Source organism: Nansenia antarctica (genome assembly GCF_963989245.1).
Source record: "Nansenia antarctica genome assembly, chromosome: 1".
Classification (NCBI taxonomy): domain Eukaryota; kingdom Metazoa; phylum Chordata; class Actinopteri; order Argentiniformes; family Microstomatidae; genus Nansenia; species Nansenia antarctica.
In genome coordinates, this window is record NC_137674.1 from 85,498,167 (window position 1) to 85,519,538 (window position 21,372).

General features: G+C 46.6%; 1 protein-coding gene across 1 annotated transcript in view; it reads right to left on the minus strand.

The window, feature by feature from the left end:
* dpf1 (double PHD fingers 1) overlaps positions 1–21,372 on the minus strand; it is a gene marked incomplete at its 3' end in the record, with an annotated part of 68,789 nt that overhangs the window by 8,192 nt on the left and 39,225 nt on the right. The window contains exons 7-8 of the mRNA XM_080543238.1: positions 15,710–15,788; positions 15,209–15,340 (exon numbers count right to left, since the gene is read on the minus strand). Of these exons, the coding sequence (XP_080399364.1) occupies positions 15,209–15,340; positions 15,710–15,788 (211 nt within the window). The remainder of the gene's footprint in view (positions 1–15,208; positions 15,341–15,709; positions 15,789–21,372) is intronic.

A 21,372-nucleotide genomic window follows, 5' to 3' on the forward strand; every position in this document is an offset into this window, starting at 1 on the left:
TTTTTAAGGTTGGATTGGGGGAGGGGGGAGGGGGTACAGGCACACAGACAGACTAAAACAGACAGACAGACAGACAGACCAACTGAAAACACACTGACAGATAGACAGGCAGGCAGATGGAGACAAAGAAAGCGAGAAGGGAGATAAAAAAAAAACCTGAAGTAGCAGGTTTCTGAGGTTGTGAGGGCGATACCCCCCCCCCCCCCCCCCCCCACATACATACAGACACACACACACACACACACACACACACACACACACACCTCCCTCACTATCGCAACTCCAGAACCACCACCTTCCCAGAGACACCCCTCCAATTACTGGGAGAATACAGGCAGAACAGCACTTCACAGCTTTCAAGTGTGTCTGCAAAGCCCACTGGGAATTAGAGAGAGAGATGAATCCTCAAATACCCCTCGCTGCTGCTCCCCCTCCCCTGCCCTCTTCTCTCTCTCTCTCCCCCTCTACCATTTTTTCTCCCTCTCTCTAACCCCTCTATTCCATTTCTCTATCTCTCCTCCTCTCCTACCCTCTTTCTTTCTGTCCTACCCTTTTCCCCTCTCTCTCTCTCTCCAACCTTCTCTCCCCCTCTACCATTTTTTCTCCCTCTATCTAACCCCTCTATTCCATTTCTCTATCTCTACCTCCTCTCCTACCCTCTTTCTTTCTGTCCTACCCTTTTCCCCTATCTCTCTCTCTCTCTCTCTCTCTCTCTCTCTCTCTCTAACCTTCTCTCCTGCTCTACCATTTTTCTCCCTCTCTCTCTCTAAACCCTCTATTCCATTTCTCTATCTCTACCTCCTCTCCTACCCTCTTTCTTTCTGTCTTACCCCTTCCCCCCTCTCTCTCTCTCTCCTTCTACCTTCTTGTATCTATCTCTGACCACTCTTCCTCACCCTTCTCTCTTTCTATCCTTCTCTCTCTCTCTGTCTTCTCCCCTTTCTCTCTCTTTCTATCCCCCCCTCTCTCTCTCTCTCTCTCTCTCTCTCTCTCTCTCTCTCTCTTTCTCATACTCTTGCCCTCAATACAGACTGCTCTTAGAGTTCCACAATCTCATTTTAGCTCCGCCCCCCCCAGCCCTGAGATCCATACCGCTCCGGCTGGTCGATAAAGCGGCTGCAGCCTTATCGAATTAGCACATCCACGGGAATTGCCTATAAGTACCTGTTGCCTGGGTCTCTCTCTTTCTCTCTTTCTCTCCTTCTCTCTTTCCCTGCTTCTCACTCTCTTCTCACTCTTCTCTCTCTCTCCTCAGGCTCTTCTCACTCTCTTCTCTCTCTCTTCTCTCTCTCTTCTCCCTCTTCTCTCTCTCTTCTCACTCTCTTTTCTCTCTCTCCTCACGCTCTTCTCTCTCTCTTCTCTCTCTCTTCTCTCTCTCTTCTCCCTCTTCTCTCTCTCTCCTCACGCTCTTCTCACTCTCTTCTCTCTCTCTTCTCTCTCTCTTCTCCCTCTTCTCTCTCTCTTCTCACTCTCTTCTCTCTCTCTTCTCTCTCTCTTCTCTCTCTCTTCTCACTCTCTTCTCTCTCTCTTCTCACTCTCTTCTCTCTCTTCTCTCTCTCTTCTCTCTCTCTTCTCCCTCTTCTCTCTCTCTTCTCTCTCTCTTCTCTCTCTTCTCTCTCTCTTCTCACTCTCTTCTCTCTCTCTTCTCTCTCTCTTCTCTCTCTCTTCTCTCTCTCCCTTCTCACTCTCTTTTCCCTCTCTTCTCTCTCTCTCTTCTCCCTCCCTTCTCTCTCTCTTCTCACTCTCTCTCTTCTCTCTCTCTTCTCTCTCTCACTCTCACAACTTATTTTCTCTCTCTCTCTACATCACTATGAGCGTAAACGTACAGCGTAAACCAGGTGGTTACTGGTGTGTGTATTCATCGGACGCAGGCCTGCTGAGACACTGGTCTCCTCACCAGTACACCTACAGCCTTGCACTACACACACACACACACACACACACACACACAGACAGACAGACACAGACACAGACACAGACACAGACACAGACACACACACACACACCAACAACACATTCCTACACTGTAGAAACTGGAGGTTTCTCAGAGAAGAGGAGGAGGAGGAGGAGGAGGAGGAAGAGGTAAGAAGAAAGGGAGGAAGGAGAAGAGGGGGAGGGAGGGAGAAGGAAAGGCACAGAGCACAAAGGAGAGAGAGAGAGAGGGAAGTGAAGGAGTGCCTGCTGTTTGTGGCGGAGTAGCAGAGGGTGAAAACACACACACACACACACATACACACACACAGACATAGACACACACACACACACACACACACACTCTGAAAACACACACTCTGCACTCCTGTCTGCTGCTGCTTAATGAGGGGAGCATCTCAGGAGGAGCACACACACAGATGCACACACACACACACACATGCACACACACACGCACACACACACGCACACGCACACACACGCATACGCACACACACACAGACACACACACATGCACACACACAGACGCACACAAACACACACACGTATATACACACACACACACGCACACACACACACACACACAGACGCACACACACACACACACAGACATGCACGCGCGTGCACACACACACTCACGCACACACCCAGACACACACACACACGCACATGCACACACATGCACAGGCGTGCAAACGGACACGCACAGGCACGCACACACATACACATACGCACACGCACATACGCACAGATCTAATGTACATATTATATACATATCCTCAGACAAAGCATGCATGCACACACGTACGCACGCACACACACACACACACAGTTGCGTTAATCTGTTGTAAGACAACAACATCTGTAGTTCACTCTCTCTCAGTGGAAATCATTTCTCTGCAATCCACACACGCACATACACACACACATACACACACACATATACACGCATGCACTCAAACACAAACACACACACACACAGACACTAACATACACACACACACACACACTAACATAAACACACACACAACCAAGACGCGTTGCAGTAACATGCTTCTCTCCTCCCTGGCCATGCAGCAGGGTGTGTGTGTGTGTGTGTGTGTGTGTGAGAGACTGGCCAGGCTGCAGGGTGTGTGTGTGTGTGTGTGTGTGAGAGAGACTGGCCAGGCAGCAGGGTGTGTGCGTGTGTGTGTGTGTGTGTGTGTGTGAGAGAGTGAATGACGTGGCAAGGCGAGAGGACAGGGGAGATGTTGGTGCATAATAAAAGTTGATCTATGGCTGCAGTGATCACACTGACCTGCTCACACACACACAGCCTCCCTATGAGACACACACACACACACAGACACACACACACAGTCAGCCTCTCTATGAGACACACACACACACACACACACACACACACACTGACCTGCGCACACACACACGCACACACACACACACACACACACACACAGACACACACACACAGTCAGCCTCTCTATGAGACACACACACACACACACACACACACACACACTGACCTGTGCACACACACACGCACACACACACACACACACACACACGGTCAGCCTCAGGTATGAGACACACACACACACACACACTGACCTGCACACACACACACACACACACACACACACACACTCACACACACGGTCAGCCTGACTATGAGACACACACACACACACACACACACACAGCCTCAGGTATGAGACACACACGGTCAACCTCGCTATGACACACACACACACACACACACACACACACACACATACGGTCAGCATGGCTATGAACGAGACATCAGAGAGATCTCATCTCTGCAGACGAACACACACACAGAACAAACACACACACACCTGTACATGCATACATCAAACATACATTCAAGCATGCATGTACACACACACTCAAACTCATCATCATCATAATCATCATCATCATCATCCACACATACTGTATGTGTGCACATGAATGAATGAATGGTCTTTATTGTCATTAATACAGTACAGGTACCATAGAACGAAATTTAGTAGGGGGGGGCTCCCCTGGTGCTTGGAAAAAGACTAAAAACATAAATAAATATTTATTTACATAAATAAAGTCTATGTACACTATCTACTATACTATACTACTATACTATACAATAAAACACTGTGCTGTACTCTATGCTATGCTATAAATATCCTAACTTTTCCTATATCTGAACATATGGAGCACTTTGAGCTGCAACGTTTGTAGGAAAAGCGCTTTACAAATAAAAGTTATCATTATTATTATTATCATCATTATTATTATTATCATTATTATTATTATCATTATTATTATTATCATTATCATTATTATCATTATTATCATTATTATCATTATTATTATTATCATTATTATCATTATTATTATTATTATTATGATTATTATTATCATCATTATTATCATTATTATTATCATTATCATTATTATCATTATGATTATTATTATCATCATTATTATCATTATTATCATTATTATTATTATTATTATCATTATTATTATGATTATGATAACAACTGAAGATGTGTCGTACTGGTGGCACCACGTGATCATTGCCAAATTCCACTCCACCCAAGAGGACATCTCCAACTCCACTCAATTGTTGTGCTGAATATTTAGGGATTTTAACAACCAGTCCTATTAAGAATCCTGATGTCTGGTGTCAAAACCAGTGACCGCTGCGAAAGGGCAGCTGACAACCTGGGAAAGACCTGGTGACGGCCTGAAGAGACAGCTGACAGGAGGGAACAGACCCCAACGGGGCTGGCATGGGTTAGCTACCCGTGTTGGCAGGAGCCTTTCACTACACAGTGACTTGGTTCCACCCAACTATGGCTACGAAAAATTCAAAAGGAAAAACACCCCTAGAGTCTGCGAGAGCGGGGGCGGAAGATGACTCATCGGCGGATCACACGGTAACAGACCCTGGAACGGAAATGACAACGAATCAAATGATCAGCACGGTAGTTGACGGAGTAACAACACTGGCAGGACACAAGCTACAAAGCTGCATCTGTGGCTGGAAAAAGATAACATCAGAGAAGGGTCTCAAGATCCACCAGGGCAGGAAAAAGTGCCTAAGAGAGCTTAGCGAGGTGCCTCGCATTGACCACTACTTCCTCAGAGGTAGGGCAAATCAGTCGAGTGAAGCCCAGTGGCAGGATATTCACCACAGTCCACAGGGTATCAGAACCCCAGACGAAGCTCAACCAAGCACAGATCCATCAACGGACATGAGTCCAGAGCCTATCCAGCCACAGACAGCAGTGGAGAGGAAGATGAATGGACGAAAGCCTCAAATCTTGTGGCCTAAAGCCTGCCAGAAAAAGGAGTGGGAAAACACAGACACAGACCTTGTCCATCTTCTAGAAGGTCTGAAAGAAGGCGTGGAAAGAAAACTGGACAAGATTGGAGAGATCATTTACAGCTATGGAGCAGAGAGATTTGGGGTGAAAAGTAAGAACCATGGGACACAGAAGGAACCATCAGCCCATCTCAAGTCCAGGAGACAACAAGAGATTGAAAGACTTGTGAAAGAAAGAAGGTGCCTGAGAAAACAGTGGAAGAAGGCCACAGAAGTGGAAAGGAAAGGACTTGAGGCACTACAGGCCGACATCAAGCAGCGTCTTGCAACACTGCGAAGAGCAGAATGCTTGAGAAAGCAACACAAGAAGAAAGAGCGAACGAGGACTGCCTTCTACAGAGATCCCTACAAGTTCGTCAAAGACCTCTTTGTCAAGGAGAAAACAGGGACCCTCAAAGTACCCATAAGGGAACTAGAGGAGCACCTGAGGAAGACCTACTCTGACAACCAGAGGCATGTGCCAGCCAGCATTCCGGATGACATGCCACCAATCCAACCACCTGAGCACCAGATGGAAACAAGGCCCCCTACATGGAGCGAAGTTGAGAGCACAGTAAAACGGGCAAGAACAGCCTCAGCCCCTGGGCCCAACGGCGTTCCATACAGGCTATATAAGAACAGTCCAGGCGTCTTGAAGTACCTCTGGAAGCTAATGAAAGTGGCATGGGAAAAGGGAATCATACCAAAGGCATGGCGAAGGGCAGGAGGGATCCTGATTCCCAAAGAGAAGAATTCCTCAACCATCGACCAGTTCCGCCAGATCAGTCTACTGAATGTGGAAGGAAAGATTTTCTTCAGTGTTGTGGCCCAGAGGCTCTCAGTATTCTTGCAGAAGAACAACTTTGTCGACACCTCAGTGCAGAAGGCAGGGATAAGTGGATTCTCAGGATGCCTGGAACACACAAATGTCATCTGGCACCAGATACAAACGGCCAAGAAGGAGAAGAAAGACCTGCATGTGGTTTTCTTAGATCTTGCCAATGCCTTCGGGTCAGTGCCTCATGAGATTTTGTGGACAACGTTCAACTTCTTCCAAGTCCCAGAGGGCATCACAAGGCTGGTCAAAGCCTACTTCCAGGACCTCCAGTTTTGTGTTACAGCACAAGCCAGTACAACTGCTTGGCAGCACCTCGAGATAGGCATAATGGCGGGCTGCACCATCTCTCCACTGGCTTTTACCATGGCAATGGAGCTCATTATTCGAGCATCCCGATGGGTTGTTGGAGGGGAACGGTTGAAGAGCGGGCTGCGTCTTCCTCCAATCAGGGCGTACATGGATGACATGACGACAATAACAACAACAAACGCATGCACCAAACGCCTGCTGGATAAACTCCAGGGAAACATCAAATGGGCACGAATGGAGATTAAACCCAGTAAGTCCCGCAGTATCTCCATTGTCAAAGGCAAGCTCGCCAATGAGAGGTTCCACGTCAACAACGAGCCAATACCAACAGTTCTGGAGAAGCCTATCAAAAGCCTTGGCCGCTGGTATAGCGCAGAACTCAAAGACTCGAAGCAGGTGGAACAACTCAAGCAGGATACAATCAGTGGCCTCAAGCAGATCAACAACACTGCTCTCCCTGGGAAGCTGAAGCTGTGGTGCTTTCAGTTTGGACTGCTGCCCCGTCTCATGTGGCCAATTTCCATCACAGGGTCACACTACTATTTCCATCACGAGGTCACACTATCCCATGCCAACCGGCTGGAGAGACTGGTGAATGCACAAGTGAGGAAGTGGCTTGGACTGCCGAGAGGCCTTAGCAGCATAGGCCTGTATGGCAACGGAGCCCTCTCCCTACCAATCTCAAGCCTGGTGGAGGAGTACAAATGTGCCAAATCAAGGCTGGAAATGACTCTCACAGAATCCCGGGATCCATTCGTCAGAGGTGCTGCTCCAATCCTAGCAACGGGGAGGAAATGGAAGCCATCTGCAGCAGTTGCGGTGGCAAAGACCGCCCTCAGACACCGGGATATAGTGGGGCATGTCCAACATGGCAGAGGGGGCCTTGGCTTAGAAACAACAACACCCACATGGCAAAAGGCTACTCCAACCGAACGGCGGAAGATGGTGGTTGAGGAGGTGCGCCACCAGGAGGAAGCAGCCAGGTGCGCCAAGGCAGTCTCCCAAGCCCAGCAAGGCCGCTGGATGAAGTGGGAGAGCGTGGAGAGGAGGAAAATCATGTGGAACGAGCTGTGGAGCATGGAGTCTAATAGGCTAAGTTTCATCATCAGAGCCACATATGATGTCCTGCCCTCTCCTACCAACCTACATCTCTGGTATGGAGAGGACCCAGCCTGTCTCCAGTGTGCAGCCCCAGCAACCCTCAAACACATCTTGGTGGGTTGCAAGACCAGTCTAACTCAAGGAAGATACACCTGGCGCCACAACCAAGTGCTAAAGTGCTTGGCTGCCGAACTTGAGCACAAGAGGGTAACCACCAACGCCATGCCTCTAAATGCCCAGACTACCTTTCCACAGAAAACAACCTTCATCCGGGAAGGGGAGAAACAGCGGACCAAGCCATCACCTCCAGACTCAGGCCCACTGAACGCAGCCCGGGATTGGGAAATGCGGGTAGACCTCAGCCAGAGGCTCACCTTCCCACCCGAAATTGCAGTGACCAACCTGCGCCCAGACCTAGTCCTCTGGTCCAAGTCCTGCCGGCGTGTCTTCATCGTAGAACTGACGGTCCCATGGGAGGAGGCCATCGATGAGGCATTCGAACGGAAGAGGCTGCGGTATGCCAACTTAGCAGTCGAAGCAGAGGGGCGGGGCTGGAACGTGAAGGTGTGGCCAGTGGAGGTGGGCTGCAGAGGCTTTGTAGCCAGCTCCACCACAAGGCTCCTGAGGGCAGTAGGGATCAGAGGACAGGCCCAACGGAAGGCAATCAGAGAACTGTCCACTGCAGCAGAACGGAGCAGTCACTGGCTGTGGCTGAAACGTAGGGACCCAACATGGGCTCCCAAATGACCACGTGGTGCCACCGTGCGACACATACCCAGGCCTGATCAGCCTGTGGTGGGCCAACCTCGGCAGAGGGTGTCTTGTGATAACTGGCCGAAACACCCAATGAGGTCGGGGACCACAACTGAAGATGTGTCGTACTGGTGGCACCACGTGATCATTGCCAAATTCCACTCCACCCAAGAGGACATCTCCAACTCCACTCAATTGTTGTGCTGAATATTTAGGGATTTTAACAACCAGTCCTATTAAGAATCCATTATTATCATTATCATTATTATCATTATTATTATTATTATCATTATTATTATTATTATTATTATCGTTATTATTATTATCATTATCATTATTATTATTATATACACCTTTGTGCTACAGAAACTAGGGAATGTGTATTGTAATGTGTGTATTGTAATGTGTGTGTTGTAATGTGTGTGTTGTAATGTGTGTGTTGTAATTGTAATGTGTGTGTTGTAATGTGTGTGTTGTAATGTGTGTGTTGTAATGTGTGTGTTGTAATGTGTGTATTGTAATGTGTGTATTGTAATGTGTGTGTGTTGTAATGTGTGTATTGTAATGTGTGTGTTGTAATGTGTGTATTGTAATGTGTGTATTGTAATGTGTGTATTGTAATGTGTGTATTGTAATGTGTGTATTGTAATGTGTGTGTTGTAATGTGTGTGTTAATGTGTGTGTTGTAATGTGTGTATTGTTTTAGTATGGCAGCACAGGGTATGTTATAAGAGGACATGGCTATGTGTGTCTTTGTGCATGTGAGTGTGTGTGTGTGTTATGCTGAGACAGACAGACAGACAGACAGACACATTTCTCTATCTGAGTTGGAGGGGGTTGGGGGTTGGGGGTGGGGGTTCACCCTAAACAGATCCAGTCTCTCCTCTCCTCTCCGTCTCTTAATACAGAATACCAAATGAAGCAGACTGACTACAATCATCCTGCCCCCCCTCCCTCCCTCCCTCCTCCCCTACCCCCCCTCCCCCCCAGACTGGGGTAATATACAGTATATACGTATATGATAAAACCTAAAGAGAATATTTTCATTCTCTCTCTCTCTCTCTCTCTCTCACTCTCTCTCTCTCTCCCTCTCCCAGTCTCTCCCCCCCCCCCCTAGACTGGGGTAATATATGATAAAACCTAAAGAGAATATTTTCTCTCTCTCTCTCTCTCTCTCTCTCTCCCCCCTTCTCCCTCTCTTCCTCTCTCTTTCCCTCCCTCTCTCCCAGTCTCTCTCTGCCCCCCCCTCTCTCTCTCTCTCTCTCTCTCTCTCTCTCTCTCTCCCTCTCCTCCTCTCTCCCCCTCTCCCCCCCTCCTCCTTCTTCTCTGCTCAATGTACATACAACATACTCTTTAGGAAGGAAGGAGCACCCAAGCTGGTCACCATGGCAACCGCATCGCTAGGCAACAGCCATTCCTCTTCCTGCTTTGTTGCAACAGAGGCGGGCAGCAGTGCAGTGGTGGCCTTGGTAGAACAATTGGGTTTAGTTTAGTTTAGTTGGGAGGGAGGGGGGGGGGGAGGGAGGGAGGGGGGGCTGTGGAGACACCAACACAGGCATCTGGAGGCCTTAGAAGTTTACCTGGGGCCGGTGGCATAAAGATAGACCCAGTCTTAGGGTGTGTTCTCACTAGAACATTTGCTTCACTTGGAATCGGAGTTTAGGATAAAATTCGCTTTGCTCTGCGTCGTTTGGAGCTGTGAGAACGCGCATTCGAAGTCGCTCCCGGAGCAAACAACCGACGCATGCTCCGCTTGAAAAGGGTGGTTTCGCTCCGGTTAGAAACGACGCATCGAGGCTGTCCATAGGAAAACAACAGCGCATGCGTGTTGATCTGGATGAGAGCGGGACGAACGGGCAATTTTAAATGTTTCTGACCAATCAACTACCACGTCTGTTGCTTCGATTGCGTATGTTACTTTGTTTACATAAAGGGCTGTGAGAACGCAAATCAGATAAATAATTTATGCAACAATGTTGCAAACTCATCCACTTGCTCCTGGTCATGATTCGGATTTTCATGTGAAAACATGACCGTAGACTTAGATCTCACTTTAATAAAGATAGACGCAGTCTTAGACTTAGATCTGACTTTAATAAAGATAGACCCAGTCTTAGACTTAGATCTGACTTTAATAAAGATAGACCCAGTCTTAGACTTAGATCTCACTTTAATAAAGATAGACTTAGATCTCACTTTAATAAAGATAGACCCAGTCTTAGACTTAGATCTCACTTTAATAAAGATAGACCCAGTCTTAGACTTAGATCTCACTTTAATAAAGATAGACCCAGTCTTAGACTTAGATCTCACTTTAATAAAGATAGACCCAGTCTTAGACTTAGATCTCACTTTAATAAAGATAGACCCAGTCTTAGACTTAGATCTCACTTTAATAAAGATAGACCCAGTCTTAGACTTAGATCTCACTTAAAGTCAGTCTTGCTATAGACTCTAAAATGTTCCTGTTGCATAAAGCTCACCTATGAGTGACTAAGGTAAGACTGACTTAGATAGCCTGTCACACAATGCATTCTCGGTAAAATAAGACACTTGACAAAAAAAGAGATGGCGGCCAAAACAGCTACACCTAGCTACACCTAGCTACACCTAGCGGCGGAAGATCTGAGAGATAAACTCCCTTTTCTTCTGCTGAAAGCGTATGTATATTGGAGGAATATAATATACTGCTTAGCAGTTTACCGCGCTGGAGTTACAGTGTTAGCTAGCTACTAGCCCTGACTCGTTCCCATAGCAACACAGCTCTTAAATCAAGCTTTGCCAGGGGGGGAGGAGAGGAGAATTCAAGCACTTTCAATGACCCATGTCTATTTTCAAAAACTTTTTTTTCTCAAATTCACAAACTTTAAAGTTTGGATTTCAAGGACCCATGGGAACACTGTAGTTACCATCACTACCATTCTTGTTCTATTTATATAATGGCCTTATATCACTATTTGCACTTCTGGTTGGATGCTAAACTGCATTTCGTTGTATAGTACTTGTACTCTGCCATGACAATAAAGTTGAATCTAATCTAATCTAATCTAATGTTTAAGTGAACTGTCATCTTACCCTGAGTAAGCTAAACCGCCTTCATCACACATCCATTGTTTTACTGGAGTGGCTGAATATCTTCATTAGCTTTTCTTTCATTGACCGTGGTTGGACTGGGAGAAGCAGTAATGGGTCTTCTACTAACAGACACATTAACTGACCATCTCAGTGGCCTTGTGGTTAGAGTGTCCCTCTGCCCTGAGATTCACAGTCACACCAAACACTATAAAAAATGTTACCCGCTGCCTCTCTGCTTGGCACTCAGCATTAAGGGTTGGATTGGGGGGGGGGGGGGGGGGGTGTAAGACCCTGCAACATACCAGCGTCATGTCCAGGGGGTGTACTTGTACATCAAGCCGCCTCACGCTACGGAAACAGGAGATAGACTCCTGCCCCCTAAGGGCCGTTAGGCTCCAGAACCATCGGTTCTCAAGGCTACTTACTTTTGACTAACAGATACAGTAGAGGCCTTTCTCTAGCAGAATGTCCCTACACCTTCCTTACAAGGACCCTCTTTCCCACTGAAGGCAATATTTTAACACTAGAACAGCCCTGGGTGGGGTCATTTGACCCTGTGAGTAAAATAAATGTTATATCTTTGCACTTGATCAAATTTCAGGACCCTCCTTTCATGACTTTTCCAAGATATGTGCGTTCTACCACCCAGTATCCTTACATTTTCAAAATCACACCAGGATAAGCTAGTATGAAGCTATTTTGCAGTTTTTCTGTGTAGGAGGCAGGCTAATCTACAAGATGGCCAACTAGTGGTCGTTGTGTGTAAGTAGCAGCTTCCCCATTGTAAAGACTATGGTCATGTGACCCCCGAGGCCGCTCTTATAGTAGGTAACATAGACACGGCTGTTCTAGTGTTAAACTGTCACTTAGATTTAACTGTCACTTTCAAATTTGAAATAAGATTTGACAGTTGGTGATGTGGTGTTCTAGTGTTAATAACATGTATTGAGCTGCAGCAGCAGCAGCCTCCATCCTGCCTCCTCAGACTGTGAAGTCGTTTTGTGAAACACAGAAGCAGAAATAGAACAACACGAACAAAAGAATGCTGAGCTTCAAAGGGCTCAATTACATGTAGCTCCACACACACACACACACACACACACACACACACACACACGCATGCGCACGCACATAGGCACGCACAACACACACCATGCACGCACCACACACCACCACACACGCACACGCACACACACACACACACACGCACCACACACACACACACACACGCACCACACACCGCACGCACGCACACACACACACACACACACACACACACACAGACACCGCCCACCACTCACTACTCTATCTACACTCTTCCAACTGACCACATGTTAGCGTAGATAAACCAGACTCTGAATCTCTGGATTCTGATTGGGGGACAGGGGAGGACTTAGCGCTAGCTAGCTGGCTGGCTGGCTAGCTGGCTGGCTGGCTAGCTGAATCTTTCTGTTCACAGAACCAGTTTCCAGGTAATCACCACAGGGCCGACCTCTAAAGTAAACACTCCCCCCTCCCCATGCACACACACACACACACACACACACACACACACATGCACACTCACACACGCACGCACACACACACAACACGCACACACACACACACACGCACACACTCACTCTCACACTCACACATGCACACACACACACACACACACACACACACACACGCACGCACACACACGCACGTACACACACACACACACACACACATCAATGCCCAAACCAAACCTCCCACCCCCTCCTCTGCCTACCTCTGTATGAAAGAGAGAAACAACTGCAGCTAAAATGATGAAATCCTAAAGACAAAGGTAGAGAGAGTGAAAGAGAGGAGAGAGAGAGAAGGAACGAGAGAAGGATTGAGAGTGGGAAGGGAAAGACAGAGAGGAAGATAAACTGGCGATGAGGAGGGAGGGTGAGGATAGGTAGAGAATGAAAGACAGAGAGGAGAAAGGGAGGGAGAGAGAGAATCTCTCTCTGCTGAGTAGAAATAATCTGTCATTTATCAAACTAATGGAAAAGCGTAAAAAGGGAAAGGAAGAGGGTGACAAAAAAAGACTTTCACAAGGTTTCATCAATTCTCAATAGTCAATTTTGGGAGTGTGAGGGTTTGAGGGTTTGAGGGTTGCCTTGTGTGCTGCTTACAGACACGCGTCTAGACATCTTTTTGAGGCAGAATATTGCATGAATAATGTATGGTGGAGGTTTCATTAGATCCAGGCATATTAATAATATTACATATGGTGTGCTAGGAAGGAGGGGGGGATGTGCTACGAAGGAGGGGGGACGGGACGCTCATCTGCCCAGCCCAGCAGAGTCACAACCCAGCACAACATTGTTGCTTCTCTGGACATTTTGCATTTCCTGTATTTAAGTAACATTTTGAGGAAATGTTTTTGTTGGCGTATGCACATTTGCTGGGGTTGTGTGTGTGAGTGTGTGTGTGTGTGTGTGTGTGTGTGTGTGTGTGTGTGTGTGTGTGTGGGTGTGGGGTGTGTGTGTGTGTGTGTGTCTGATTACTGATGGGCTAGGAAGAGAAATAAGGGATATGAAACAGCTCAAATGCAGCCAATCTCCCTCTCTCTCTCTCTCTGTCCCTCTCTGTCCCTCTCTCTCCCTCTCCCTCCCTCTTCCTCTCTCTCTCCCTCCCTCCCTCTCCCTCTCTCTCTCTCTCCATTCCTCTCTGTCCCTCTCTCTCCCTCTCCTTCCCTCTTCCTCTCTCTCTCCCTCTCCCTCCCTCTCCCTCCCTCCCTCCCTCTCTCTCTCTCCCTCCCTCTCCCCCTCCCTCTCCCCCTCCCCCTCTCTCTCTCTACCCTGGAGGAGGCCTGAAGCCTCAGCTCACTGACATCACTGTGAGGACAGACCACCGGACCATCCTCACAACCACAGATCCATTTCAAAACGCTTCACAGCCAGTTAACTCCAGGGTGAACAGGCCTTTCTCTACTAGGACACTGTTGTTGGGTGATGACTATAGAGTTGTGTCTTTGCTCTCTGAATTACCTGAATATACAGAGGATGTGCAGAGAGAGAGGGGCACACACACACACACACACACACACACACACACACACACACACACACACACACACACACACTCAAACACACATACACACACATACACACACAGAGAGCAGGGTTCCTACAAGTTTCAACAAGTCAAATTTAAGACCTTTTTTGAACTTTTTTTGACCTCTTTGGATAGAATTTTGGACCTCGAGGTGATGAAATTAGGGATTTCACTGCCATACAGACAAAAACGTCTGAAGGATAATTAATATAAAATAAATAAGTCCCATAATTACTCAAAAGTAGTTGATTGGTCAGACTGATTTCCTTGCAGGATATGCTAATCTCAATTGTAAGACCTATCACCTCACCTTTTTAGGCATTATGAATCGGATTGCTGGATCTTAGACTTTAAGGCTTTTTAAGACCAGCGTGGGAACCCTGAGAGAGAGATACGGTACGTAGACAGCAGCACGCACACTTGTGGTTGTTCTTGACACACACACACACACACACACACACACACACACAGACACACACACACACACACACACACACACACACACACACACACACACACAGACACACAGACACACACACACAGACAGACAGACACACCCACAGACAGGTAGCAGACTCACGCTTGTGGTTGTTCTTGACACAGACACACACACACACACACACACACACACACACTCACACACAGACACTCACACACACACACACACACACACACACACACACACAGCCACACACTCACACACAGACACACACACACACACACACACACACACACACACACACAGGCAGCAAACTCACGCTTGTGGTTGTTCTTGCGTTGGAAGGGCAGTGTGTGGCGTTCAGAGTCCTCCTCCCCCTCCTCGTCCGCCAGGTGTGTGTGGGTGTAGTGGTAGCTCAGGCCCGGGCGGTTCTTATAGCGCTTCCCACAGACTGGAACACACACACACACACACACACACACACACACACGTTTCAGTATACTTTTAATGAGAGAGACAGAAAGACAGAGAGAGAGAGACAGAGAGAGACAGAGAGAGAGACAGAGACAGAGAGAGAGAGACAGAGAGAGAGAGAGACAGAGAGAGACAGAGACAGAGAGACAGAGAGAGAGGGAGAGAGAGAGGCAGAGAGAGAGACAGAGAGGCAGAGAGAGAGAGAGAGAGACAGGGAGGGAGGGAGACAGAGAGAGAGAGAGAGAGAGACAGAGAGAGAGAGAGACAGAGAGACAGAGAGACAGAGAGAGAGAGACAGAGAGAGAGAGAGAGAGAGAGAGATAGAGAGAGAGAGAGTAGTACTCACTGTCACAGACGTAGGGTTTGTCTCTGTCCTCGATGGAGGCCGGCTCCTGTCTCTTCCTCATCCCCCCGACGCCACAGGCCTGCAGAGAGACACAGACGGGTGAGTTCCCGCTCCTCACTGCTGCTGTCATGGCAACAGCGCCACCACTGTTCTGTAAAGCCGCCCATGGAGGTAGAGCAAAAACCGCCATTGTTGTGTTTTCTTTCCTGTTTTCCTTTTTTATTTTGTTTTATTATGCGTCACTTCGCTCCATCATGTTTTGTCGCCTGTACACACACACACACACACACACACACACACACACATGCGCGCACACACCCACACACACACACACACACCCACACAGTGACACGATCTGGTGAAAAGGTCCGCATGTTGGCAATTCTCAAATCAAGCAAAATGACCAAAAACTACCAAAAATGTAAAAAAATAAATACAAATACCGGTAATGTGTTTTCTTTTTTTTGCATATTACGCAAGTTGAAGTGTTGGAGAGCCCACTTCTACACTTCCCTAGGCTCCTGGGTAAGTGATACACGGCTTGTAAACAAACTTATGTTTTAGGACGTGTTCAAAAGCCAGGACTGTGTGATCATCTAATTATGTGTGGTTATGTGTTTTTAGCACGTTGACGTTCTCTCAGCATGTTGTGATGTGTTAAACATGCAGCGATGTGCCTTCTTAGCCGCTAGCTCCTAGCAGCTGTTTTGCGTGTTTGGATTCAGAGCGCGCTTCTCTGTTATTTGATTTGCGGTGAACCAACATTCAAATAAGCATCTTCTTCAGCTGTCATTTCAGATTTCAATGTATGATAATAATAATAATAATACTACTACTAATAATACTACATTAGACTTATATAGCGCTTTTCTAGACACTCAAAGACGCTTTACAAACTGAAAAGATTGAGTAGTAATAATAAAAAGAAACAAAAAGGTAAATAGAAGAAAGTATAGGGGCATAATTAAGGTAGTGCTGGGGACACATAGAAAGGGGAGGGGGAGAGGGTTAACTGGTGAAGGCGAGCTTGAAGAGTTTGGGTTTTGAGGGCCTGTTTACATTTTGGGAGGGTGTTGGCCTGTCTGATGTGGTTGGGGAGCGCTTGAATGTGTGAACACTAGATGGTCTCTTGCCTTCTCTACCACAGCACAGCAAAACAATATATTGTGAAATAATGTGTAAAGTTAAGCAATACAGAGACTTATTTACTAGTTGACCAGCTAAGTAAAACATTTTTGAATATATACAGTATTTTTTTTTTTAGAGAGAGAGAGAGAGAGAGAGAGAGAGAGAGAGAGAGAGAGAGAGAGAGAGAGAGAGAGAGAGAGAGAGAGAGAGAGAGAGAGAGAGAGAGAGAGGGGAATTCAAGCACTTTCAATGACCCATGTCTATTTTCAAAAAAACTTTTAAGACCTTGATTTCTTTTTCTCAAAATTCACAAACTTTCAAGGATTTCAAGGACCCGTGGGAACCCTGAGTTTGATCTTCTATTGTAACTCGTGACCGATGCCTCCCCCTCTCAGCCCAGAGCGTTTATCTACAGTTGAATGAGCGTGCCTGGTAGACGTCCTGAGGATGTTGTGCCTCTGCTTCTGTAAAGAACACTTAGGAGTGAACTCCACGCCGAGGTAATGTTGGCCGAAAGACTTCTCCCATGGCTGCTGGTCTCTAATGTGTAGTTGTGGTGGTATTTAACGATGCAACAGAGGTGCATTCATTCATTGAACGGTTGTGTGGTTGTGTGATTGTGTGGTTGTGTGATTGTGTGGTTGTGTGATTGTGTGGTTGTGCGGTTGTGTGATTGTGTGGTTGTGTGATTGTGTGGTTGTGTGGTTGTGTGGTTGTGTGATTGTGTGGTTGTGTGGTTGTGCGGTTGTGCGGTTGTGTGATTGTGTGGTTGTGTGATTGTGTGGTTGTGTGATTGTGTGGTTGTGTGGTTGTGTGGTTGTGTAGGCCTGAGAACAGCGCCTGTGTCTCCCTCGGGTTACCATCTCCTCCGCCAGCCAGCTCGGTCTCAGGGGGGTATTCCACCAACGTCACTAAAGGACAATCCAGAGTTATTTAGATCAATCTCACGAGATTTACCCCCAAAAATCCAGGTCTGGGGATTGTGTACTGTCTGACACATCAGCAAACAGAGTGAGAAGCCACCAGGGATCTAACATCCGGGAGCTTAGGTGCAGTGGTGTGCCGTCAGGGCCAGCAAGGCCTTCTCTGCTGGCCTAAACATCATCAGAATATACATTTTATTTTAATATATTTTTTCCACAAATATGTATTAATGATTCCCCATAGTCTATTCTCTTCATTTCATAGCTTTCCTCTTGGTTGCGCTGCTTCCAGTCTCCGATTGAGATGGGCTGGCCTTTATGTTAGAGCTTTTATCCAATCAAAATGTGTTGCTAGGGGGCTCCAAAATCTGCCCGCCTGCACATTAAACGGTGCCGCGAATTCGACCTGTAACTTAACGTTGGAACGAGAAAACCTGTGGCGTACCTAGTAAACCTACGTAGATGCGAGCAAAAGCAACAACGGCGCCTGCTGTAAGGCTCAATGATGTCAGCACCCAGCACGTCTTTTGATTGGATACGCACTATTGATACGCACTATTGATACGCACTATTGATATTCACTATTGAGATGTGTAACTATGCCGGTAGATGTGAAACTTTTGAAAGTGCGCAGGGAAACGGAGCATCACAACGAAAGCTTTCGTTGACTGATCGATAATACTGATCGATTGTGTCCTGTTTTTGGGTAAACAATAACTTTCATTTAGGGGACACGAACAGAGGAAACTACGTTGAGCTTCTTTCTTTTCTGGCTGAAAACAACCCAGATTTACATTACCACCTGTCCACAAACAAAGTGTTTACTGGGACGTCAGGCAAAATACAAAACGACCTGATTTTTGCTATTGCTTAAGTGATGGGAGAAGAGATCAAAATGGAGATTAAAAAGGCACCGTTTGTCGCTATTATGGTGGACGAGACGACAGACGTGGGTAATGTAGCGATCTTAAAGATGTTAGTTTAACACTCTTCATTGTAAATGCGGATTTATTGATTAAAAATGCTTCGGAAATATTAATATAACTCTGTTGTACTTGTCTGACTATGTTAAGGTGATGCAACGCCCGGTTATACTGTGTTTCTGTCTAGTTTCTAGAGCCATGGCGTCATAACGATGGTATTAAGAGGTAGAATAATTCAGGTAGGAATGTGTCGGACATCACTGAAGGCCTAGGTGTGAAATGCACCGCCCGCCACTGCTTAGGTGGCGTAGCGGGTTAAGCGGGACCATGTGACCGCAGGGTTCCCGGGTTCGAATCCGGCCGCGGACATGTCCTGCTTGTCATCCCTTCTCTCTCTCTCACCCATGTCAATCTCTACTGTCTCTATCCTCCTCTCTCTCTCACCCATCCTTCCTGTCAATCTCTACTGCCTCTATCCTCCTCTCTCTCTCTCACCCATCCTTCCTGTCAATCTCTACTGCCTCTATCCTCCTCTCTCTCTCACCCATCCTTCCTGTCATAATCTCTACTCTCTCTATCCTCCTCTCTCTCACGCATCCTTCCTGTCAATCTCTACGGTCTCTATCCTCCTTTCTCTCACCCATCCTCCCTGTCATAATCTATACTATCTCTATCAATAAATAAAAAAATACGAGTAGGACTGCCCCACTCTGAAAAAAAGAAAAGGAATCTAACATCCCCCCTCTGGTCTAACATCTCCGGTCTAACATCTCTGGTCTAACATCTCTGGTCTAACATCACCCTCCTCTGGTCTAACATCTCTGGTCTAACATCACCCTCCTCTGGTCTTCAGATAGCTCTCCCAGCTCCATGTTCATCTCAGCCACCACTGCAGTCTGCAGGTACTACTGCAGGTAAATGCTCACCGGTACAACCTGAGGGCCGCTGTCTGAATGTTTCTCCTGTTCCCTCCTCTCCCCTGTGACCACCTGTGTTCATTTCGGCACCCTCGGGTTAAAATAGCGGTTTATTTACTGCATCATTAGCCCGCAGTAAGACATAAATAACTGACTTCCATGTGCACTAACATAGCTTGTCCTACTAAAAAAGAATTCTGCATAACACCCTATCGCTTCTCTTCCCAACAGGCACATTAGCACAATAATTACTGGAGTAGGTTAAAAGTCACACCCCTGGTCACCTGGACGCATTTTCATCATTAATTTAGTTACAATCACAAAATGAACACTAGTGGCCACACAACTCACTGCGAATGGTACCCTACAACCCTGATACGATGTCATCAAGTTAACATAGTAATAATAATACATTACACTTACATAGCGCTTTTCTAGACACTCAAAGACGCTTAACAAACTGAAAAGATTGAGTAGTAAAATAAAAAGCAACACAAAATAAATAAAAGAAAGTATAGGGGTCTAATACATTTTTAGATTACTAAATGTAAGTCTAAGGGCCAGTTTCACAGACAAGGCTTAAGCCTAATCCTGGACTAAAAAGCATCTTCAATGGAGATTTTACATTGAAAGTGTGATTTAGTCCAGGACTAGGCTTAAGCCTTGTCTGTGAAACCGGCCCTAAGTGTCTTTGTAGGACAATCTACTCTGTATACTGCAAGTATATCTAGATTCTGGACGGAGAAGCGGCGAACAAGCAACGCCAACGTCCTCTCTCGACCGGCATTTCTTGAAAAGTGGCATGGCACAATCAAGTCATCTTACTCTGGTCTGGACTACTCACCACATAGTACTCATCACCCTCTCCAACCTCACACTATATACAGGGTTCCCACACCTTCTGAAACATCAGATTCAAGCACCTTTCAAGGACTTTCAAGACTCAATTCCCTCAAATTCAAAGACCCAACACAGCATAGTTTGAGACAGACCTAGATGAGAATTTATATAATAGGAACTATCCGCTCACAGACAACAATTAAAAAGAGAGGCTTTTGAATGTAGAGGCTTGAACACTAGATGGTCTCTTGCCTTCTCTACCACAGCACAGCAAAACTATATATTGTGAAATATGTGTAAAGTTAAGCAATACAGAGACTTAAGTAAAAACATTTAGAGAGAGAGAGAGAGAGGGGAATTCAAGCACTTTCAATGACCCATGTCTATTTTCAAAAACTTTTAAGACCTTAATTTTTTTCTCTCAAATTCACAAACTTTCAAGGATTTCAAGGACCTGTGGGAACCCTGCTTACACTACATAAAGACCTTATCTCTACAGCCAGAGAGCTACCACACAGAGGATGTGGCCAATCAGCACGCAGCCTCGGCCAAAATAAACCCAGTACAACTTCCTCCCAGGTTTTCTTAACCACTAGTTGCCATCAGTGTGTCATGGGCCTTGTTTCTGTAGCACTTTTGTAGTAATACCCACTTGAGGTATTACACTCCACTCCATCAGTGTGTCACAGCGCCTTGTTTCTGTAGCACTTTTGTAGTAATACCCACTTGAGGTATTACACTCCACTCCTCCGATGAGGGATTCGTCAAGAGCCCTCCATTTTCACACAAGGACCCCCCCTTTGTAGATACTTCCACCCTCCTGCCACCTCCCTGACTTGCTCCCTGGTCATAGTGGTGTTCCTCTAAATCCTCCTCACCCACAGAGGGATCCCCTCCCATCACCCTAAGATACCAACACAGTCCCTTAAATC